At 40.7% G+C, this 26767-nt stretch overlaps 1 protein-coding gene across 1 annotated transcript in view; it reads left to right on the top strand.

The window, feature by feature from the left end:
• chid1 (chitinase domain containing 1) overlaps positions 1 to 26767 on the top strand; it is a 30460-nt gene that overhangs the window by 2095 nt on the left and 1598 nt on the right. Inside the window, 7 exon segments of the mRNA XM_062061086.1 lie at positions 9113 to 9245; positions 13577 to 13621; positions 13691 to 13797; positions 16833 to 16894; positions 16959 to 17048; positions 17122 to 17223; positions 25626 to 25775. Coding sequence (XP_061917070.1) covers positions 9113 to 9245; positions 13577 to 13621; positions 13691 to 13797; positions 16833 to 16894; positions 16959 to 17048; positions 17122 to 17223; positions 25626 to 25775 — 689 coding nt within the window.

The following is a 26767-nucleotide window of genomic DNA, read 5'->3' as shown; positions in this document are numbered from 1 at the left end:
GCACCAGTAAAAAAACATGGTAACACTTTAGTATGGGGAACATATTCACCATTAATTATTTGCTTATTAACATGCAAATTAGTAACATATTGGCTCTTAACTAGTCATTATTAAGTACTTATTAATGCTTTATTCGGCATGGCTTTATTATAACCCTAACCCCCTAACCCCGGCCCTAACCCTAACCAAATAACTCTAAATTAAGTCTTTATTACTTAGAATATGGTCCCCTAGTGTCCAAATAACTCTAAATTAAGTCTTTGTTACTTAGAATATGTTCCCCATACTAAAGTGTTACCAAAAACATAAAACTTTGTCTTGAATTTGAAGAAAAAAAAACATTTTATTTTTTACTAAAGAAGGGTTCGTGTGAATGCGCATATGAAACTGGTGGGGTTCGGTACCTCCAACAAGGTTAAGAACCGCTGGACTAGAAAGAGTGAGAAAAGCCTGTAGTGTAATGCTTGCAGCTAAAAGCAACTGCGTGAGAACGTATACTCCAATATCACGATATAGTCATTTTCTATATCACACAGAGACAAACCCGCGATGTATCGAATATATTTGATATATCGCCCAGCCCTAGTTAAAATATTTTATTTCTTTATTTTTTTACGTTTAATATGTCTTTTTGCAATTTTAATTTTGACAGCACCACATAAGATATGTTTTAATTGCTGAATCGGGTTTATTGATTTTTTAAATGCGCCAGAAAATAACCCATTTTGTACGCTGTTGATGTGATTCAATTTATTTCTGATTCAATTTATTTCACAATATTGTTGAATGCACTCAAAAAATACTCCTGCATGTACTGAAATATTTTTTGTATCAATATATTGTTTATATAAATAAACAGACACACAATCCTTCATATTTGCCACGCTAATGTGCACAATTTAATAACGTTGCTCAAACAGCAATGTCAAAGGGGAATTTTCATTCACAATCCTTATGAGACAAGCACACGTTTTTAAAAAAAAAAAGCATTCTCACTCGTAAATAAACGCTCGCAAAGGTCAGCTAACAATGGAGGTAATGGGATATTCTGCCTATAAATTGCAGTGAAAACATGCACAAACTTACATTGTTTTATATACACGCTGTAAGTATATCTTTAATGTAGTAACAGACATTTATAACATGTAATATTTACATATTTTACTGCGTGGCACATTCATTTTACAGACGCATCGCAACGTTCGCTTTTTCGTTCAACAACTACTAGGGCTACTAATCATGGCAGACTTCATTAGAGCCAATGACGACTACTTTGGCACAAATGATGATCAGATTATATTTTTGAGCCTGAATATAAGGAGGATGACTTTTAGAAGCTGAGTGATAAGCAGATCCAGCAAGTAGCACTATTTCTAAGTGTTGAACAAGAAATACAAACTATGAACATAATACAACAATCACTTACTGTACAATGTCTGCTCTCACTGGGATATTTATATCTTCCCATTTAGATGAATTCATAATAATTCTCAAGCAGGTAAAAGGTGAAAAAAAGTGGGTGCAAACAAGGGTCATTTTGTGTCTTTCTCCAGGTCTAAGTTGACCAACTTCTTGTTTTATGGCTACAACCTTCTTCAATACAAGTTAGAGGAATTATTTAGAATCTAGAATGAACTTTCACCAACTCAGAGGCGATGCAGCAGCTCACCGGCTCAGTATGTCGGTAGCAGCATGAGCTCATTACCTTTCTGTGATCACGCCGCCGCTAAAAATAGTTCCTATGCGTTAGCGCTTATCATAACAATATTGATATTACTTGGTTAATATGCAGGCCATGAAATGTAAATGGGAGTATTGTTGGCAGTTTTTAGAGGACTCCATGGGCACAATAGATTATTCCCATTAGCTTCATTTAGGGCTGCAACAACTAATCGATTAAATCGAGTAAAATCGATTATTAAAATAGTTGCCGATTAATTTAGTCATCGATTCGTTGGATCTATGCTATGCGCATGCGCAGATTTTTTTTTTTTTTTTTAATAAACCTTTATTTATAAACTGCAACATTTACAAACGGCTGAGAAACAATAATCAAAATAAGTATGGTGCCAGTATGCTGTTTTTTTTTCAATAAAATACTGGATAGGATAGAAATGTAGTTTGTCTCTTTTATCCGATTATTAATCGATTAATCGGAGTAATCAACAGATTAATTGATTATCAAATTAATCGTTAGTTGCAGCCCTAGCTTCATTGTTAGCCACCTCAAACTTGCCGTATCTTACAAATTAGAATGCATAACAAAAGAAATGCATATGTGTTCTTGTCTTACATAAGGATTGTGAATGATAGGCAAACTTCCCACAAAAGGGCAGTTCCATTTTAATGTGTCTTGTATTTATTTTAGTATTTAAGCTCCTACCTAGCTGTCAGCGCATTACCGTATTTTTCGGACTATAAGTCGCAGTTTTTTTCATAGTTTGGCCGGGGGTGCGACTTATACTCAGGAGCAACTTATGTGTGAAATTATTAACACATTAGCGTAAAATATCAAATAATATCATTTAGCTCATTCACGTAAGAGACTAGACGTATAAGATTTCATGGGATTTAGCGATTAGGAGTGACAGATTGTTTGGTAAACGTATAGCATGTTCTATATGTTATAGTTATTTGAATGACTCTTACCATAATATGTTACGTTAACATACCAGGCACATTCTCAGTTGGTTATTTATGCCTCATATAACGTACACTTATTCAGCCTGTTGTTCACTATTCTTTATTTATTTTAAATTGCCTTTCAAATGTCTATTCTTGGTGTTGGCTTTTATCAAATAAACTTCCCCAAAAAATGTGCAGACCTGGGCAAATTAAGGCCCGGGGGCCACATGCGGCCCACTAAGCTTTTCAATCTGACCCGCCGGACATTACCAAATAATTTATTTAGATGTTTAAGATGGAAAGTGTAGCTGCCATTATGATGTGCAGTGATGTTTTCTAATGATTGTAAGTCTTCTACTATACAAAGTATTTCAATGGTTGGAATCTGGGCTTTTGGATGATATACCAGTTACTATGGTAATCTAATTAGTTACTACGGTAATCTAATTAGTTACTATGGTCATCTAATTAGTTACTATGGTCATCTAATTAGTTACTATGGTAATCTACGTCACAGCAGCTCAGATGAGGCACCAAGCAGTGTAGGCGGGAAGCGTTTCCACAGACGCGGAAGGAGATTTTCACAACAAAGTTGTAAAGCTTAGTGATATAACAGATTGTAGGTGGGGTTTATTTTGTACCCTTCGCGTTCATATTTCACTGTTTGTTGCATTTTTGTTGCGTTTCACTTGATTGTAAAATGTGTCGATCGAAAGGGGGTGTGACGTTTATATTTTGTCAATATTCAGTGTTTTATCGTTCATAGAAACATGTAAAATTCCATCACGTTTTTTAAGGCGGTCTGTCATAAGGTTTTTAGCATTCAATCAGACATTATTGTGAGGTTTTGTATTAGTTGAGTTGAGTTGAATTTGAGTTTATTTCGAACATGCAAGCATACAACATGATACATCACAATTTCCAGTTTCTCTTTTCAACATGTTCGAAAAGGAGTAGGAAGAAGCATAGTTTATTTAATCCTACGTGTTCCTAAAAATAGATATACCGGCCCCCAGACACATTTTTTCAAAATAATTGCCCAGGCCTGCTCTAGTGCGACTTATGTTTTTTTTCCTTCTTTATTATGCATTTTCGGCCGATGCGATTTATAGTCCAGAGCGATTTATAATCTGAAAAATACAGTATGTACATTTTTCACTTTGAACAAGTAATGTTTTAAACTATTTTTATTTTTTTTATTTTTATACAACAACAACAACAACAACAGAGCAACATCAGCAAATACGACATGTACAAATATGATGGTAAAAGTAATAGCAAATAAGAAGTTAGCGAAAATTTAAAAAAAATACAGAAATGACAATGAGCATTATTACACTAAAAATGGAGCAATATGAATACCAATAGAAATAGTGCTATTGATAATAAACAATATCAGTACTTTACCTTTATTATCAACAATAGAATTGTTCAAATGCAACAATACATATACGTAATGATAACTTGAGATACGAAAGAATGCAGAAAAATGGAGGGGAAGAAAGAGAAGCAACCTACATTAACCTTGTAGATTGTTATAGTAACAATAGGTTAAGCTTTGTCAGTGTGCCATGTGTTATACCCAGTTTACCCTAGGGCAACAACGTTAATATATGTTTGATGAAACGTGATTATGTGCATGAGTGTATGTGTGCATATGTACTTGTATATGTACAGTATGTGTATGTGTGCTTGTACAGTGAATGTATATGTACAGTATGTCTATATGTGTGTACAGCGAATGTATATGTACAGTATGTGTATATGTGTGTTTGAACAGTGAATGTATATGTACAGTATGTGTATATGTGTGTTTGTACAGTGAATGTATATGTACAGTATATGTATGTGTGTGTTTGTACAGTGAATGTATGTGTAGTATGTGTATGTGTGTGTTTGTACAGTGAGTGTATATGTACAGTATGTGTATATGTATGTTTTTACAGTGAATGTATATGTACAGTATGTGTATACAGTATGTTTGTATAATGAATGTGCGTGTGGATGTACGAACTTTGAGTGTGTAAATATGTACTGTATTTATTTGTATATGTATGTGGGAGCGTAGGTACCTATGTATGTCTGTATGTATGTGTGTGAGTATATGTGAATTTGCATGTACAATACATTTGACTCCCAGTGTGTGCGGGAGCCAGAGTACGGCCCCAGCCTCCCCGAGAACCCATCCCACAAACAGTAGGTGTGGTGCCCAGGGAACCAGGGGCCACCGCCCCCACGCAGCCAAGCCGGACAGCGACAGGAACCCCAGAGCCTGGCCCACCGTGCCGCCCACAAGGCCCAGCAGCAGGCCGCAGACAGACGCACCCGGCAGAGGACAAGGCACGAGAAAAACAGGGGACAGCCAGACCCCAAGCCAGCGAGAGACCACACCCCACACGGACAGAAAGGCGGGACGCCCCGCCCGAGGGGCCCGGAGACCCCCCGCAACCGGACGGGAAGACCGCCCCCGCCCCACCGGCAACAGGGCCCCCACGAGCCCCCCCCCCCACCCCCGGAGAGCGCGGCGAGGCCAGCCCACGGCCACCCCACCCAAGCCGGCCGCCACAGGACCACCCAGCACGGGGCCACAGGAACCACCCACCCCACCCGCAGGGACCCCAACGATGGAGATGGAACAACCAGCAACCGCCCCGCCGAGTCCCCCCCCTGAGGTAGGGGAATAAATAAATAAATACATAATAATAATAATAATATTAATAAAATATATTTAAAAAAAAAAAAGGAAAAAAAATAAATAAATAATTAAATCTATTTATAAAATAAATAAAAAAAAAATAAAAAAAAAGAATTAAAAGAAGATCACAGACATGCTGACACACAAGGTCGCTACCCCAACAACTGGCCGACTCGCAGCACCTCGGAATACCCTGCAGCACCAAGCCACCACAGTAGACGCAGGGACCAGACCCAGCAGGCCCCAACCAAGACGGGCACCCGGAAGGGATGGACGGCGGGACCCAGGAGCTCCAGACACGCAGTCCGGATGCAGTAGCCTGAGGCGCCGACCCCCACCCGACAGGCAGGCCCAGAACGTACCCCCAGAAATATACATACATATATATATACATACACATAAACATACACACACATACACATGTATACACATACACATATATATACATACATACATATATACATACATACATACATACATACATACACACACACACACACACACACACACACACACACACACACACACACACACACACACACACACACACACACACACACACACACACACACACACACACACACACACACACACACACACACATATACATATACACAGTTTGTCAGCCCCGACAACCACCACGCGCGCGCGCTGCCACCAGTCACAACATCAGCCACCCCCCTGCACCAGACCCAGCAGCCACGGGCGCCCACACCACAAACAAACGGCAGCAGAAACAGCAGCCACAACACCCCCAGACAGCCAGCACCACCCAATCAAATCAAAGCGATCAAAAAAAAAAACGCGACCGGCAACCACACGCCAACAGGATCACAGATACCAGCCAGCGCCAGCCCGCCAGCAAGCCCAAACGCCAACACGCAAACAAGAGACACCAACACCCCCCACCCACCAAAAGACCCCACCACCCCAACCCAAACCCGCACAAACACCGGGACAAAGTATCCAGACCAGACACGGGCGCCGCGCCGCCACCACATCAAGTCGCCAACAGAGACCCCACAGCGCAAGGTCGGGCCACACGGGCACGGACCCCACCCAACAGGAAGCGAGACCCGCGCGACGCCACACACAAATAAATAATAAGATTAAACAAAAATAGCAATAATTAAAATTTAAAATAAATAAATAAATAAATGAAATACAAATTAAATTAAAAATAACAAATACAAATAATTAAATAAAATAAAATAAGTAAATAATACAAATTATTAAAAAAATAAAAAAATAAATAAATAAATATATATATATATATATATATATACATATATATATATATACATACATATACACATACACATACATACATACACACATACACACATATATATATATATATATATACATACACATATATACACACACATACACACATATATATATACACATAAGAAAAAAATAAATAAATAAATAAATTAATAAAAGCCTGGCAGGCCACCAGAACGCAGTCCCCGGAATCCGCGCCGGCCGACGAGGCAATGAGGGGTGCGCCGAACCCCAACCCCCCCACATGCATGTGTACAAGGCCCCCAGAGTGTCTACTGTGTAGTTAAAATTAGGAGGTCAGCCATTACAGCCGACCTCCAGTCCCTATTGATGCGTGTACTGTAGCGTGAGTGAGATATGTATGCTTGTGGGAACTAATAATGCGATTAAAATTGGGGGACATCAAGGTCTTGGTGGGTACCAACCAAGCCGAGCCCTCCAAATCCTAAGTGTCTAATATGCAGCTAAGATTGAGGGATGGACGAGCAGGGGACAAGACAGGAGGACCGGAGCCCCATAGGAGGCATCCTCAACCCCCCGCCATGCCTCCCCGCAGGACAATCCCCCAAAGTCCTATATTTGTGTGACTGTGTGTGCTATAAGTAGGAGGAGTAGAGGGCCTGGACATCCCCCCCAGTCCATGCGGCCGACAACAAGGAACTACGGCCAGGAAGCCCCCCCCCCCGTCCCCCACGGCCCGTGACCCACACCAGACCACTTTAGCGTGACGTCACGCGAGCCCACCCCCCGCCAAACAAAGCCAGCCCCCGCCCGCCCCAACCCAACCCCGCAGAGCCCATACCAGCAACCAAACGCAGAAAAACTGCACAGCCCCATGCCCAATGCAAACACCGCATCCCGGCCATCCACACAGCAACGTACCCATACGAGTTCCGGCCAGGGGATGGCGCCCCCCAACCGGGGAAGAAGCCAATGCACCCCGTCCGCACGCCAGCCCCCAAACCAGCCGGCAAGCCAACGCCAGCCAGCCCCCACAACCCCACAAGCGCACAGATACCAGCCACAGTCCCCCAACCACTCCAACCCAACACAGCGACGCCAACCGCCGGCAGTACCACAGCAACCATCACCACCACCTCCCGTCCGCAGTACAAACACCCACGGCCGCCGAAACCTGAAACAAAAAAAAAAGCGACCTACCCCGTAAACCACAACAACGCACACCCCCAGCTACCACAGAGGCCGCAAACCCACCTACCCCAACTCATCCACATACAGGCCAATCGATCCACCGGACATCCACACCCATACACACACCTACACATACAGACACACATACACATATACATACATATATGTATATACACATACATACACATACACACATGCATGCATATACACATACACACACACACACACACATATATATACACTTACATACATATACATATGCACACATATACACACACATACATACACCAAAACAAAACAAAAACAAAAACAAAAAATATAAAAAATTAAAATTAAAATAAAAATAATAATAATAATAATAAATAAAATAAAATAAACCCTTTAAATAAAATAAAATAAAAGTAAACATGAGGCCTGGTTGCCAACAGTGTCCAGCGGCACCAATGCGCCATACCCGCACGTCCAGGCCCCCCCGCCCACCACCCACCAGGCACCCCATCCGGCAAAAAGCCATAAGGGCCCAGCCCCGCACCCACAGCCGGCATGCCATGGCATCTCTGCAGGCCTGGTGCCGCGATCAGCAATGCACACCGGGGCAGCGACACACACACATGTACCTACATACATACACACAGATTCCACCATACATACACACACACACACACACACACACACACACACACACACACACACACACACACACACACACACACACACACACACACACACACACACGCACCTATATATACATATATATAATTTAACAGAATAAATACAATTTATTAAATAGATAATTTAAAAAAATATATATATAAGTATATATATAAATAAAATTAATAAATAAATAAGGGCGGAGTAAAACACAGGAGGGAGACCCCCGCAGGGCAGTCGGGCAGCACCGCCGGGGCCCCAACAAGGGAGGAAAGCAGCCCCCCAACCTGGCACCAGGCGGGCCCGCACAGCCGCAGCGTAGGGCGACCCCGGGCAGACCCCGCCCCGCGCCCCAGGGGCAGGAGGAAGCCCACGGACACCCGAAGCCAGAGGGGCACGAGCCGACCCCCGCCCGACAGCGGCAAGGCCCCGGCCCCACGGGCGCAACCCCCCGCCCAACCACCCACGAGAGGGGCAGCCCCCCACCCAACCCAAGGCGGCCACCCCCAACAGCTCCACCCGCACCCCAACCCCCGCCCAGGCACCCCCAGCCCCCAGACCACTATTTTTTTTACCTCAAATGTACATTTGATACACATTATATTTCATCTATTTTAAACATCAAAATAACACATTTTAATTTGGATGTTGTGAATAGTACTGCCAACTTTTCTTTTTTGTTTTGGTAATCTATTCCACCAGTGGAACTCTCACGGTTATGACATCACCAAGCTGTTTGGGCCCAAGCTGACGTCTGTGTCTCCAGTGTGGCTTCAACTCCGCCGCCGAGGACAGGAGACCTTTGAGGTGACGGGGCTCCACGACCACGATCCAGGTAGACCACTTGTGTCCTCACCTAATAGAATGTTTCTTCTAGGCCTGTCCCGATACCAATATTTTGGTACCGGTACCAAAATGTATTTTGATACTTTTCGATACTTTTCTAAATAAAGGGGACCACGAAAAAAAGTAATTATTAGCTTTATTTTAACAAAACAATTTACGGTACATTAAACATATGTTTCTTATTGCAAGTTTGTCCTTAAATAAAATAGTGAACATACTAGACAACTTGTCTTTTATTAGTAAGTAAACAAACAAAGGCTCCTAATTAGTCTGCTGACATATGCAGTAACATATTGTGTCATTTTCCATTCTCTTACTTTGTGAAAATTATAAAGGACAAGCTGTAAAAATTGATTATTATTCCACATGTTCATTTACTGTTAATATCTGCTTATTTTCAGTGTCAACGTGTTCTATCTATTAGGGGTGTAACGGTACACAAAAATTTCAATTCGGTACGTACCTCGGTTTAGAGGTCACGGTTCGGTTAATTTTTGGTACAGTAACAAAACAAAATATAAACTTTTTGGTTATTCATTTACCAAATTTGCAAAATCTTCCACCAAAAATATTTTTCTCAGTGGAATATTTGATGTGAAGTACCGTATTTTCCACACTATAAGGCGCACCGGATTATAAGGCGCACCTTCAATTAATGGCCTATTTCAAACTTTGTTCATATATAAGGCGCACCTTCAATGAATGGCCTATTTAAAAACTTTGTTCATATATAAGGCGCACCTTCAATGAATGGCCTATTTCAAAACGTTGTTCATATATAAGGCACTCCTTCAATGAATGTCCTATTTAAAAACTTTGTTCATATATAAGGCGCACCACATTATAAGGCGCATAGAATAGACGCTACAGTAGAGGCTGGGGTTACGTTATGCATCCATTAGATGGAGCTGCGCTAAAGGGTATGTCAACAAAACAGTCAGATAGGTCAGTCAAACTTTATTAATAGATTACACCAGCGTTCTGACAACTCCGTTCACTCCCAAAATGAATTAAACAGCTGTTTTATTATTTTCCCCGAGGTAAAGTCAGTGACGTGGTGTTTTGTTTATCTTTTAACAACAGCAAGGTATAACATGTAGTGCAACATTTATATCACATAGTGGAGGGGAACTTTTCCCCGATTCAATAAACAGGTAAAAAACAGTGATACTGTTATGGTAAATCAAACGTTAGTGCAATCCAATATAGTAACACTCCAAATAGTGCAGAGCAATAACAATATATCAATAACTCAACCTTGCTCAAATGTTAATGTCACACAACACAACACACAAAATAAACATGTAAAGCTCACTTTATGAAGTTATTCCTCATCCACGAATCCCTGGAATTCTTCTTCTTCAGTGTCCGAATTAAACAGTTGAGCGAATACGGCATCCAACATGCCCGGCTCCGTCTCGTCGAAGTCGTCATTAATGGAGTCAGTGTCGCTGCTGTTGTCTAGCAGTTCAGTGACAATTCCTGCCTTCCTGAAAGCTCGGACCACACTCTGCGTCGTAAGCGTGTCTCTTAATAGGAGCCATTTTGGGGTCTTTACATAAACACACAAATGGAAATAAAACGGCACGCCTCGGGCAGTTATATATATCCCAGCATGCACCGCGCACTTCTTCTACGGTAAGCAGCCGCCGACTTCATTTTACCCCGTAGAAGAAGAAGCGCTTAGTAGAAGAAGGTCTCGTAGTTGCGAGACCTGTTGTGGCTCAATATTGGTCAATATACACTACCGTTCAAAAGTTTGGGGTCACATTGAAATGTCCTTATTTTTGAAGGAAAAGCACTGTACTTTTCAATGAAGATAACTTTAAACTAGTCTTAACTTTAAAGAAATACACTCTATACATTGCTAATGTGGTAAATGACTATTCTAGCTGCAAATATCTGGTTTTTGGTGCAATATCTACATAGGTGTATAGAGGCCCATTTCCAGCAACTCCAGTGTTCTAATGGTACAATGTGTTTGCTCATTGGCTCAGAAGGCTAATTGATGAGTAGAAAACCCTTGTGCAATCATGTTCACACATCTGAAAACAGTTTAGCTCGTTACAGAAGCTACAAAACTGACCTTCCTTTGAGCAGATTGAGTTTCTGGAGCATCACATTTGTGGGGTCAATTAAATGCTCAAAATGGCCAGAAAAAGCAAACTTTCATCTGAAACTCGACAGTCTATTCTTGTTCTTAGAAATGAAGGCTATTCCACAAAATTGTTTGGGTGACCCCAAACTTTTGAACGGTAGTGTATAAGGTGCACCGGATTATAAGGCGCACTGTCAGCTTTTGAGAAAATTGGAGGTTTCTAGGTGCGCCTTATAGTGCGGAAAATACGGTAATCGGAACCTTGGATAGGTCAATAATTCATAATAACATTGATTTTGATTCAATATTATGTTTTGAGCAATGACAGTTTGAAAGAAAAAAAAAACAGCTTTGTTTTATTAGTCAACATTGCAACTTTTTCTAAATTACATTTAACCTTTAAGCTTTTTTATTTCACTTTTGTTATGTTTTTGTTTATTTTAATAGTATTTTAAGAATGTGCCGTGGCCCTTTAAAATATTAGCTGTGGGCCGCAAATGGTCTCCGGGGCACACTTTTGACACCCCTGCTATAGATAATAAAAAATTAAATGTGATAAATCTATGGATAAAAAGCAGAGCCTGGCGACGCATGCACGTTCATCATAACTCTCTCTCTCTCTCTCTCTCTGTCTCTGCCCCTCCCTCACCAATGCTGCACACACAATTTTTTACATTTTTTTAACCCCTTCTTAACCCTGAACGTACATTGAAAATACACACAACCCTAACTCAAAATGCCGGACATTTGAGGCATTTAAGAACTGACAGCCCCGCAAAAGAGGACATGTCCGGTGAAAAGAGGACGTATGGTCAGTCTATGTTAGCCCGTTAGCTGCTAGCATGCCGTGTGTTGTGCCTCGGTGTGCGTTTTTTACACAACGTGCGGTACACTACTTAATATGTCCGTGTCGAATCTCGTTCGGTACACCTCCGAACCGAACCGGAACCCCCGTACCGAAACGGTTCAATACAAATACACGTACCGTTACACCCCTACTATCTACACTTCTGTTCTAATGTAATAATCACTTATTCTTCTGTTGTTTGATACTTTACATTAGTTTTGGATGATACCACAGATTTAGGTATCGATCCGATACCAAGTAGGATCATACATTGGTCATATTCAAAGTCCTCATGTGTCCAGGGACATATTTACTGAGTTTATAAACATTAGAATTTAATAATAAGGAAACAAGATTTTGTGACGATAAAAAATATAGATGTAATCATAGTAGTATCGACTAGATACGCTACTGTACTTGGTATCATTACAGTGGATGTCAGGTGTAGATCCACCCATGGTATTTGTTTACATTTAGGCGCGCTAGCTTTTGTTAGCGGTGACGGCGGAGAGCTGTCGTATCCTCCTACGGTGTGTAGTGAAGCATGTTTAGCTATTCCTCGTCCTGCAGTAAAAATGATACATGTAAGAAACTTACTTTATTTGTCGCCATGGAGACGAGGATTAGTGATTTAGAAGTATCTACAACACTGCCGACTGCGGATTGATGTTCGCTGCTAGCTAGCTAGCCATGTCTTAAAGCACTTCTTTCAGTGTTATAACTTCACCTTTATAGTTGTTTTAGGCCAAAATGCGTCCGTTCTCCCTTTTCTGTCTACACACTGTGTCTGCTTGTAAGTACTCCGTGATTGTGCGCTGCCGAACATGCTCGTCTGCTCGTAAACCAGCAATGTCATGATGTGACGACGTGCCGTCATGCCCTTTGGGGATCTGTACTTTTCAAACAGAGTATAGTACTGTGAAGCAGCATGGCTCTGTTGGTAGAGTGGCCGTGCCAGCAACTTGAGGGATCCAGGTTCGATTCCCACTTCCGCCATCCTAGTCACTGCCGTTGTGTCCTTGGGCAAGACACTTTTACCCACCTGCTCCCTGTGCCACCCACACTGGTTTAAATGTAACTTAGATATTGGGTTTCACTATGTAAAGTGCTTTAATTCACTAGAGAAAAGCGCTATATAAATATAATTCACTTCTTCACTTTGTTTTTGATTAATTAGTACCGCGATACTATACTAGTACCGGTATACCATACAACCCTAGTTTTTTCTTATTTAGGAGTCTTGTAAGCTGGAGGATCGGCCCATTTTCCACCAACATTCCCAGCTACTCGTTATACTTTTATTCTTTCCTTTCATTAGCTCAAGAGGTCTGTAAGATATTCAAATGAGGCTGACGATGTGCGTGTGTCTTTCCAGGCTGGGTCAAAGCTGTCCGCAAGTCCAACAAAAAGGTCAGATTGGGTGAGTTGATGTAATCATGTGACTCGGTAGTTCTTGTCCTGATAAAGACTCCATGTTGTTTGTCGCCAGTGCCGAGGTTGCTGTTTGACGGCTGGTCGTACCAGGACTACATGAGCGTGCTGGCCAGTGAAGATGAGATCGAGGAGCTGGGAAGTGAACTAGTGCAGGTTGCAAAGGTAAAGTGGACTGACTGGGGATGACTTTTTCATATCCTTTAGTGTATTTAAGAACAAGAAGGTTTGATCATATTACCGTATTTTTCGGACTATAAGTCGCTCCGGAGTATAAGTCGCACCGGCCGAAAATGCATAATAAAGAAGGAAAAAATCATATATAAGTCGCACCAAGAATAGACATTTGAAAGGCAATTTAAAATAAATAAAGAATAGTGAACAACAGGCTGAATAAGTGTACGTTATATGAGGCATAAATAACCAACTGAGAACGTGCCTGGTATGTTAACGTAACATATTATGGTAAGAGTCATTCAAATAACTATAACATATAGAACATGCTATACGTTTACCAAACAATCTGTCACTCCTAATCGCTAAATCCCATGAAATCTTATACGTCTAGTCTCTTACGTGAATGAGCTAAATAATATTATTTGATATTTTACGCTAATGTGTTAATAATTTCACACATAAGTCGCTCCTGGGTATAGGTCGCACCCCCGGTCAAACTATGAAAAAAACTGCGACTTATAGTCCGAAAAATACCTTTGTCTTGAATTTGATAAAAAATAAAAAATATTTTTCACTAAAGAGGGGTTCGGTGAATGCGCATATGAAACTGGTGGGGTTTGGTACCTCCAACAAGGTTAAGAACCACTGCTTTAAATAGACCCCCCTTTTAGACCAGTTGATCTGCCGTTTCTTTTCTTCTCTGCCCCCCTCTCCCTTGTGAAGGAGGGGGACACAGGTCCGGTGGCCATGGATGAAGTGCTGGCTGTCCAGAGTCGGGACACGGGGTGGACCGCTCGCCTGTGCGTCGGTTGGGGACATCTCTGCGCTGCTGACCCGTTTCCACTCGGGATGGTCTCCTGCTGGCCCCACTATGGACTGGACTCTCACTATTATGTTAGATCCTCTATGGACTGGACTCTCACTATTATGTTAGATTCACTATGGACTGGACTCTCACTATTATGTTAGATCCACTATGGACTGGACTCTCACTATCATGTTAGATCCACTATGAACTGGACTCTCACTATTATGTTAGATCCACTATGAACTGGACTCTCACTATTATGTTAGATCCACTATGGACTGGACTCTCACTATTATGTTAGATCCACTATGGACTGGACTCTCACTATTATGTTAGATCCACTATGGACTGGACTCTCACAATATTATGTTAGATCCACTATGGACTGGACTCTCACTATTATGTTAGATCCACTATGGACTGGACTCTCACAATATTATGTTAGATCCACTATGGACTGGACTCTCACAATATTATGTTAGATCCACTATGGACTGGACTCTCACAATATTATGTTAGATCCACTATGGACTGGACTCTCACTATTATGTTAGATCTACTATGGACTGGACTCTCACTATTATGTTAGATCTACTATGGACTGGACTCTCACTATTATGTTAGATCCACTATGGACTGGACTCTCACAATATTATGTTAGATCCACTATGGACTGGACTCTCACTATTATGTTAGATCCTCTATGGACTGGACTCTCACTATTATGTTAGATCCACTATGGACTGGACTCTCACAATATTATGTTAGATCCACTATGGACTGGACTCTCACTATTATGTTAGATCCACTATGGACTGGACTTTCACTATTGTGTTAGATCCACTATGGGCTGGACTCTCACTATTATGTTAGATCCACTATGGACTGGACTTTCACTATTATGTTAGATCCACTATGAACTGGACTCTCACTATTATGTTAGATCTACTATGGACTTGACTCTCAATATTATGTTAGATCCACTATGGACTGAACTCTCACTATTATGTTAGATCCACTATGGACTGGACTTTCACAATATTATGTTAGATCCACTATGGACTGGACTCTCAATATTATGTTAGATCCACTATGGACTGGACTCTCACTATTATGTTAGATCCACTATGGACTGGACTCTCACTATTATGTTAGATCCACTATGGACTGGACTCTCACTATTATGTTAGATCCACTATGGACTGCACTCTCACACTATTATGTTAGATCCACTATGGACTATACTCTCACTATTATGCTAGATCCACTATGGACTGGACTCTCACACTATTATGTTAGATCCACTATGGACTGGACTCTCACTATTATGTTAGATCCACTATGGACTGGACTCTCACAATATTATGTTAGATCCACTATAGACTGGACTCTCACTATTATGTTAGATCCACTATGGACTGGACTCTCACAATATTATGTTAGATCCACTATGGACTGGACTCTCACAATATTATGTTAGATCCACTATGGACTGGACTCTCACAATATTATGTTAGATCCACTATGGACTGGACTCTCACTATTATGTTAGATCTACTATGGACTGGACTCTCACAATATTATGTTAGATCCACTATGGACTGGACTCTCACTATTATGTTAGATCCATTATGGACTGGACTCTCACTATTATGTTAGATCCACTATGGACTGGACTTTCACTATTATGTTAGATCCACTATGAACTGGACTCTCACTATTATGTTAGATCTACTATGGACTGGACTCTCAATATTATGTTAGATCCACTATGAACTGGACTCTCACTATTATGTTAGATCTACTATGGACTGGACTCTCAATATTATGTTAGATCCACTATGGACTGGACTCACACTATTATGTTAGATCCAGTATGGACTGGACTCTCACTATTATGTTAGATCTACTATGGACTGGACTCTCAATATTATGTTAGATCCACTATGGACTGGACTCACACTATTATGTTAGATCCAGTATGGACTGGACTTTCACAATATTATGTTAGACCCACTCAACGTCCATTGCGGTCCTCTCCAAGGTTTCTCATAGTCATTCACATCGACGTCCCATTGGGGTTGTGAGTTTTTCTTTGCCCTGATGTGGGCTCTGTACCGCGGATGTCATTGTGGCTTGTGCAGCCCTTTGAGACACTTGTGATTTAGGGCTATATAAATAAACATTGATTGATTGATTTTAACTTATTTTGCAGACTGAAGGATTTGATGGCTTCACACTGGAGCTGTGGAGCCAGCTGGCGGGCAACAAAAGAAAGTAAGTCACGGAGTAATATTTGTGTTTTATTGTGAGTTCCGCATGAGTGCCGTGTGTCTCACAGGGAATTGGTCCATTTGGTAAAACACATCTGTGAAACGTTGAAGGGCAAAAACTTTGACTGCATCCTCGTCATCCCCCCTGCTGTGACAAGGTGAGTAAGGAGGGAGTTGGAGCACCAGCAGGAAAGTCAATATATGTCCTTAACTCTTTAATGTCTGGATCAGCACGGGGCAGTCTGGCATGTTTGGAAGGGAGGACTTTGAGCAGCTTGCTCCTGCAGTAGATGGCTTTAGTCTCATGACCTACGACTACTCAAACGGTGCCAGGTAAGAATACAAACACAAGGCATGGTGAAATGTACAACATTTTTCACATCATCTGGCATTCTTCTAAAGCAGTGGTTCTTGACCTTGTTGGAGATAACCCCACCAGTTTCATATGCGCATTCACCCAAACCTTCTTTAGTGAAAAATTAAAAAAAAATTTTTTTTTTCAAATTTAAGACAAAGTTATATGTTTTTGATAACACTTTAGTATGGGGAACATATTCTAAGTAACAAATACTTTATTTAGAGTTTTTTGGACATTAGGGGAACATATTCTAAGTAACAAACACTTAATTTAGAGTTTTTTGGACATTAGGGGAACATATTCTAAGTAACAAATATTTAATTTAGAGTTATTTGGACACTAGGGGAACATATTTTAAGTAACAAAGACTAAATTTGGAGTTATTTGGACACTAGGGGAACATATTCTAAGTAACAAAGACTTAATTTGGAGTTATTTGGACACTAGGGGAACATATTCTAAGTAACAAATATTTAATTTAGAGTTATTTGGACACTAGGGGAACATATTTTAAGTAACAAAGACTAAATTTGGAGTTATTTGGACACTAGGGGAACATATTCTAAGTAACAAAGACTTAATTTGGAGTTATTTGGACAGTAGGGGAACATATTCTAAGTAACAAAGACTTAATTTGGAGTTATTTGGACACTAGGAGAACATATTCTAAGTAACAAAGACTAAATTTGGAGTTATTTGGACACTAGGGGAACATATTCTAAGTAACAAAGACTTAATTTGGAGTTATTTGGACACTAGGGGAACATATTCTAAGTAACAAAGACTCAATTTGGAGTTATTTGGACACTAGGGGAACATATTCTAAGTAACAAAGACTCAATTTGGAGTTATTTGGACACTAGGGGAACATATTCTAAGTAACAAAGACTTAATTTGGAGTTATTTGGACACTAGGGGAACATATTCTAAGTAACAAAGACTTAATTTGGAGTTATTTGGACACTAGGGGAACATATTCTAAGTAACAAAGACTTAATTTGGAGTTGTTTGGACACTAGGGGAACATATTCTAAGTAACAAAGACTAAATTTGGAGTTATTTGGACACTAGGGGAACATATTCTAAGTAATAAAGACTTAATTTAGAGTTAGTTGGTTAAGGTCAGGGTTAGAGGGTTAGGGTTATAATAAGGCCAGGCCGAATAAGGCATTAATAAGTACTTAATAATGACTAGTTAAGGGCCAATATGTTACTAATTTGCATGTTAACAAATAACTAATTAATGGTGAATATGTTCCCCATACTAAAGTGTTACCATGGTTTTTTACTGGTGCACAAAATGAAGCATGCATGAACATCACCTTGTTCAAACAACAAAACCAACACAGTGCATAAACTCACAACAAATTACACACCTGCAAATCAGTCTGACTTCTGCTGTTGCCGTATCCGTAATACGCCGATAGGGAGAAGTTTGTATTTACACGATGAGTCGGGTGTGTCTTGACGTTCGCCGAACCCCTGAGCCCGACTCACCGAACCCCTAGGGTTCCATCGAACCCAGGTTAAGAACCACTGCTCTAAAAGGATATAAAAGCCCAACCTACTCAGTGGCCTAGTGGTTAGAGTGTCCGCCCTGAGATCGGTAGGTTGTGAGTTCAAACCCCGGCCGAGTCATACCAAAGACTATAAAAATGGGACCCATTACCTCCCTGCTTGGCACTCAGCATCAAGGGTTGGAATTGGGGGTTAAATCACCAAAAATGATTCCCGGGCACGGCACCGCTGCTGCCCACTGCTCCCTTCACCTCCCAGGGGGTGAACAAGGGGATGGGTCAAATGCAGAGGACACATTTCCCCACACCTAGTGTGTGTGTGACAATCATTGGTACTTTAACCTTTTAACTTTAACTTAACTTTAACAAACAAAAAAATAGGATCTGAATATGTGTAACCCCCGTAGTCCCGCCTGGGACTCGAACCAGCGTCTTGGTTTACACTTGTACTATTGCACTGCCACACTCACGGGCATCCTACATACGCCCTGAGATGGGTAGGTCGTGAGTTCAAACCCCGGCCGAGTCATACCAAAGACTACAAAAATGGGACCCATTACCTCCCTGCTTGGCACTCTGCATCAAGGGTTGGATTTGGGGATTAAATCACCAAAATGATTCCCGGGCGCGGCCACCGCTGCTGCTCACTGCTCCCCTCCCCTCCCAGGGGGTGAGGGTGATATGCAGAGGTTAATCTAGGTGTGTGACAATCATTGGTACTTTAACTTTAACATTATCCATCCATCTTCTTCCGCTTATTCGAGGTCGGGTCGCGGGGGCAGCAGCCTAAGCAGGGAAGCCCAGACTTCCCTCTCCCCAGCCACTTCGTCCAGCTCTTCCCGGGGGATCCCAAGGCGTTCCCAGGCCAGCCGGGAGACATAGTCTTCCCAACGTGTCCTGGGTCTTCCCCGTGGCCTCCTACCGGTCGGACGTGCCCTAAACACCTCCCTAGGGAGGCATTCGGGTGACATCCTGACCAGATGCCCGAACCACCTCATCTGGCTCCTCTCGATGTGGAGGAGCATCGGCTTTACTTTGAGCCCTTCCCGGATGGCAGAGCTTCTCACCCTATCTTTAAGGGAGAGCCCCGCCACCCGGCGGAGGAAACTCATTTGGGCCGCTTGTACCCGTGATCTTGTCCTTTCGGTCATAACCCAAAGCTCATGACCATAGGTGAGGATGGGAACGTAGATCGACCGGTAAATTGAGAGCTTTGCCTTCCGGCTCAGCTCCTTCTTCACCACAATGGATCGATACTTTAACATTATGTTCAAATCTATTCTAAAATTCTAAAAGTTCAAATTCTATCTGTTTTGGCCCTGCGATGAGGTGGCGACTTGTCCAGGGTGTACCCCGCCTTCTGCCCGAATGCAGCTGAGATAGGCTACAGCACCCCCTGCGACCCCAAAAGGGACAAGCGGTAGAAAATGGATGGATGGATTATGTTCACATCTCATAATTGTCCAAAGGTTTTTTTTTTTACATATTTGTAATTATCATACTGTGACGGTCTCAAGCCGTCGCGTGGGTTCCGAGGACCACCAAGCACAGACATTACTTCCAGCAGAGTTTTGACTTTGTTTATTTGTCAATGAACCTTCAGTCCTGTCGGGTCGCTTTTCAGCTCTGCCGCTTTCACTGCTCGCTCCCTGGTTCCCCTTACAGAAGGGATGTCTTATAATATCGGCCTGCTGATATTATCGGCCGATAAATGCTTTAAAATGTAATATCAGAAATTATCGGTATCGTTTTTTTTTATCGTATCGTTTTTTTTTATTAAATCAACATAAAAAACACAATATACACTTACAATTAGTGCACCAACCCAAAAAACCTCCCTCCCCCCATTTACACTCATTCACACAAAAGGGTTGTTTCTTTCTGTTATTAATATTCTGGTTCCTACATTATATATCAATATATATCAATACAGTCTGCAAGGGATACAGTCCGTAAGCACACATGATTGTGCGTGCTGCTGGTCCACTAATAGTACTAACCTTTAACAGTTAATTTGACTAATTTTCATTCATTACTAGTTTCTATGTAACTGTTTTTATATTGTTTTACTTTCTTTTTTATTCAAGAAAATGTTTTTAATTTATTTATCTTATTTTATTATTTTTTTTTAAAAAGGACCTTATCTTCACCATACCTGGTTGTCCAAATTAGGCATAATAATGTGTTAATTCCACAACTGTATGTATCGGTATCGGTTGATATCGGTATCGGTAATTAAGAGTTGGACAATATCGGAACATCCCTACTTTTCAGCCTTTCGCGTCGTCTGCGTCTGCCTCTCGCTCTCTTCCGCGCTCTCTTCCTTCTGCCCCGTCGTTCTCGGCTCCCGCCCTTTTACACACTGAGAGGGGATTACTCAATTGTGCCCAGCCGGGCGATTCCCGCACCTGATGTTCGCGGCGTCGAACCCGGCGCGCCCCGCCTCGCTGCTCGTTCGCCGTCCACGCCTCCTCGCCGCCATCTTGGAGCGGGCTCCAGTGTGCCCTGCCTCGCTGTCGGACTGCCGGCCCCGCCTCTCCACCCACACTATACATTCATAAAATGCTGCTAATACAGTGGTACCTCAACTTAAGTGTTGAGTTAAAAGCAGTCTCTCAGCCAATTATGCTTTTTACAAGCATTCCCAACATAATTCGACATAGCAAATGTTTCAGTGAACCCTGTGAGATCTGCCCAAAACACCTGGTGAGCATCAACTTATGGTTTGAGTTAGACATAACTTTGTTTTACAACCATGAGAAAGAGAGTGAGTGTGAAAGTGACATTGATTTGGGATACAAAGGTTTTGAGCGCCGTCACAGAAACAATTAAGCTCGTAAGTTGAGGTACTACTGTAATAAAAAAAATGCATGGTCGGTCACAAATGACAACATTTCATCACAGTGGACATCCTCCAGTTATTATACTGTGTGCCCTATTTTTCGGACTATAAGTCACAGTTTTTTTTCATAGTTTGGCCGGGGGTGCGACTTATACTCAGGAGCGACTTATGTGTGAAATTATTAACACATTAGATTAAAATATCAAATAATATTATTTAGCTCATTCACGTAAGAGACTAGACGTATAAGATTTCATGGGATTTAGCGATTAGGAGTGACAGATTGTTTGGTAAACGTATAGCATGTTCTATATGTTATAGTTATTTGAATGACTCTTACCATAATATGTTCCGTTAACATACCAGGCACGTTCTCAGTTGGTTATTTATGCCTCATATAACGTACACTTATTCAGCCTGTTGTTCACTATGCTTTATTTATCTTAAATTGCCTTTCAAATGTCTATTCTTGGTGTTGGGTTTTATCTAGGGATGTCCGATAATGGCTTTCTTGCCGATATCCGATATCGTCCAACTCTTAATTACCGATATCAACCGATACCGATACATACAGTCGTGGAATTAACACATTATTATGCCTAATTTGGACAACCAGGTATGGTGAAAATAAGGTCCTTTTTAAGTGAAGTGAAGTGAATTATATTTATATAGCGCTTTTCTCTAGTGACTCAAAGCGCTTTACATAGTGAAACCCAATATCTAAGTTACATTTAAAGCAGTGTGGGTGGCACTGGGAGCAGATGGGTAAAGTGTCTTGCCCAAGGACACAACGGCAGTAACTAGGGTGGCGGATGTGGGGATCGAACCTGCAACCCTTAAAGGCCTACTGAAATGAATTTTTTTTATTTAAACGGGGATAGCAGATCTATTCTATGTGTCATACTTGATCATTTCGCGATATTGCCATATTTTTGCTGAAAGGATTTAGTATAGAACAACGACGATAAAGATTGCAACTTTTGGTATCTGATAAAAAAAAGGCTTGCACCTACCGGAAGTAGCGTGACGTAGTCAGTTGAACATATACGCAAAGTTCCCTATTGTTTACAATGATGGCCGCATGAAGTGAGAGAGATTCGGACCGAGAAAGCGACAATTTCCCCATTAATTTGAGCGAGGATGAAAGATTTGTGGATGAGTAAAGTGCAAGTGAAGGACTAGTGGGGAGTTGAAGCTATTCAGATAGGGAAGATGCTGTGAGAGCCGGGGGTGACCTGATATTCAGCTGGGAATGACTACAACAGTAAATAAACACAAGACATATATATACTCTATTAGCCACAACACAACCAGGCTTATATTTAATATGCCACAAATTAATCCTGCATAAAAACACCTGCGTGTTTGTTATGCTAGCTCCTAGCTCCTCTGCTAGCTCCTAGCTCCATAGAACACGCCAATACAATTCAAACACCTGATCAACACACACAATCACTCAGCCCAAAAGACCGTTCACCTAACCCAAGGTTCATAAAGCTTATATATTTTTAAAAAGTTACGTACGTGACGCGCACTTACGGTACGGTACGTGTTATGCTAGCTCCTAGCTCCTCTGCTAGCTCCTAGCTCCATAGAACACGCCAATACAATTCAAACACATGATCAACACACACAATCACTCAGCCCAAAAGACCGTTCACCTAACCCAAGGTTCATAAAGCTTATATATTTTAAAAAAGTTACGTACATACGCAAAAAAAAGCCAAAGCTGCATACTCACAGTAGCACGTCTGCGTCTTTGTCATCCAAATCAAAGTAATCCTGGTAAGAGTCTGTGTTGTCCCAGTTCTCTACAGGCGTCTGTGTATCCAAATCAAAAGTCCTCCTGGTTAGAGTCTCTGTTATCCGAGTTCTTCCATCTTGACTGCATCTTTCGGGAATGTAAACAAAGAAGCGCCGGCTGTGTACTGTTGTGGCTGACTACGTTAGAAAAATACGTCCATTTCGCACCGACAACTTTCTTCTTTGCTTGCTCGGCTTCCTTCTCCATAATGCAATGAACATGATTGAAACAGATTCACGAACACAGATGTCCAGAATACTGTGGAATTATGAAATGAAAACAGAGCTTTTTCGTATCGGCTTCAATGTGGAAGGCATACCCGTGTTCGCCGGGCTACGTCACACGCATACGTCATCCTCAGAGGCGTTTCGAACCGGAAGTTTAGCGGCAAATTTAAAATGTCACTTTATAAGTTAACCCGGCCGTATTGGCATGTGTTATAATGTTAAGATTTCATCATTGATATATAAACTATCAGACTGCGTGGTCGGTAGTAGTGGGTTTCAGTAGGCCTTTAAGTTGCTGGCACGGCCGCTCTACCAACCGAGCTATTTTAAAAAAAAATAAATAAATAAAATAAGATAAACAAATTAAAAACATTTTCTTAAAATAAAAAAGAAAGTAAAACAATATAAAAACAGTTACATAGAAACTTGTAATGAATGAAAATTAGTAAAATTAACTGTTAAAGGTTAGTACTATTAGTAGACCAGCAGCAAGCACAATCATGCGTGCTTACGGACTGTATCCCTTGCAGACTGTATTGATATATATTGATATATAATGTAGGAAGCAGAATATTAATAACAGAAAGAAACAACCCTTTTGTGTGAATGAGTGTGAATGGGGGAGGGAGTTTTTTTGGGTTGGTGCACTAATTGTAAGTGTATTTTGTGTTTTTTATGTTGATTTAATAAAAAAAACGATACGATAATAAAAAAAAAACAATACAGATAATTTTCGATATTACATTTTAATGCATTTATCGGCATTAAGAGATGTCCGATAATATCGGCCTGCCGATATTATCGGACATCTCTAGTTTTATCAAATAAATTACCCCAAAAAAATGCGACTTATATGTTTTTTTCTTTCTTTATTATGCATTTTCAGCCAGTGTGACTTATACTCCGAAAAATACGGTATATGTACAGTGTTTCCCATAAACTGCCAAGATACCTGTGGCGGTGGGGGCGTGGCTAGGGGCGTGGTCACCATGACATCGTCGAGTAATTTGCATAATTTACTACAATGACTTGATTTTCTCTAAAAAGGCTAAAAAAATGTATATTTACTAATTAATAATAACAGTTTTCGTTTAAACGTCTATCCATCCATACATCCATCCATTTTACATTATAATTACAACACTTTATGTACATATTTATATACAGATTTGAACAATAAGTTATTCACTGAAATATATTTATTTTGGTTCTTACAAAAAATATATCTTATAAAATATAAAAGCTAAAATGTCTCTTAAAGCTCTGCCCCTTTAATTAGTGCATACTAAATAATTTAACTTTAGCCTACTACTACAACCATATTATTTACCAGCAACATAAAGTGAAACAGAGGCAGAGGTGTCCTGCCATAGTCAGTAACAAATAAACAGAAAACAGTAGTGGTCAAATACAAATAAGGCAGCAAGACAAGTATCCTACACTTCTCTTTTGTAAATAAATCTGAACAGCCTATATGGGCATCTACATCAGCTATATGATTTGCCTGAGAAGCTGGACAGGACCAAAAAAAACAAATGTTTATTTTATTTTATTTGTGGCGGACGTAATTCTTTCGTGGCGGGCCGCCACAAATAAATGAATGTGTGGGAAACACTGATGTAACATGTATTTTAATAGAAAACGTAATCATGTTAATGCTCAGTTTTTGACTCTGCTGTAGAGGCATTCACTTAACAAGCTTTATTATTGTAGTGCAGTAAGTTTACAACTGCCCGACATACTGAGAGTTGTCTGTTTTGTCGCTTTAATGTAGCTAAACATTAAGAAATAACTGCTTTGTTTTTAATGTATGTTGCCTCTTATAGTTAAGTATAGCAAGTTTTTTTAAAAATTGTGTACATGCAAAATCCAAGTTGTTAGGTCCAGTCAAGTGCATAGCAGTAAACAAACAAAGGTGATTAATTAATTTTGAAGAAAGTGTAAGATGTTGCTGCCAAAGTGATGCATTGTGGGTGTTTGTTCCCAGACCGGGACCAAACGCCCCCCTGTCCTGGGTCAAAGACTGCATCCTCCAGCTGGCACCCAAGACAGAGTGGAGGTCAAAGATCCTGCTCGGACTCAACTTGTATGGCCTGGACTTTGTCAATCAGGGGGCGGAGCCAATACTCGGGGAGAGGTGAGCCAAAAGCTGCAGGACTACAGTGTTCCCTCGCCAGTTTGTGGCTCACTTACTGCTGATTTAAGAGAGTGTGAAGAGTTTTAAGAACATAAGAAATATTTCACTGTTTGTGAACGCTAGGGATGATGTTTGATAAGAAATTATCGAGTTCGAGCCCATTGTCGAATCCTCTTATCGAACCGATTCCTTATCGATTCTCTTATCGAATCCAGATAGGTTGTTGTATATGGAAAAAAACACAATATTTTGTTTAAAAAAAGCTCACTTTTATTTTATAAGAAAAAAATAAAATAAAATATATACAGTAACACAAAAACTACCTGTCTCTGTGATCACTATAGGTGTATAAATAATAATATAGTGTTAAATAAAATCAGTCCCTTGGGCACAAAACTGAAAATAATACAGCTTTCCAAAAAGTGCTCTTCTGCTGCTATTGGAACATACTAACTACACACACAGGCAGGCAGCTAACACACAATCCAAGACATTTAATAAAGTTCCAAAGCAGATTAATCCATTTAGGCTCTTTATTGTTGTTGATCTTGCTTTGTCTTTTCCTATCTGTACTTTTGTCTTGCACTGGACTGTTTTTTTTTTAAACTGAAATACACACAATGACAAATGTATAAGCTATGTGATTCAATTAACATACTGAAATGTAATACACGATATGTAAATATTAGCTTCACACAAATATACAGTACTATCATCAAACAAATACTTCTGAGTGTTGAAACTATTTCGATGGTGGAAATACACAACTGGCAGCCATTTTAAGTCCTCAAAACATCCATTGAAACAGTGCACAAAAATCGTTTTTCAATAAACATCTTAGTATCAAATTTAACTACTTTCCACCTTAATATTGAGTTACATAAACAAGTTAAACAGTTTACTTACAGACTTATCTTTTCCAAGGCTTGTAAGAGCTAACACAACTTGTCTACTTCTCGATTGTCTCATGAAGTGGACTGACGTCGCCAACC

Source organism: Entelurus aequoreus, linkage group LG10 (assembly GCF_033978785.1).
Source record: "Entelurus aequoreus isolate RoL-2023_Sb linkage group LG10, RoL_Eaeq_v1.1, whole genome shotgun sequence".
NCBI lineage: Eukaryota > Metazoa > Chordata > Actinopteri > Syngnathiformes > Syngnathidae > Entelurus > Entelurus aequoreus.
This window is presented reverse-complemented; position numbering and strand designations above follow the sequence as displayed.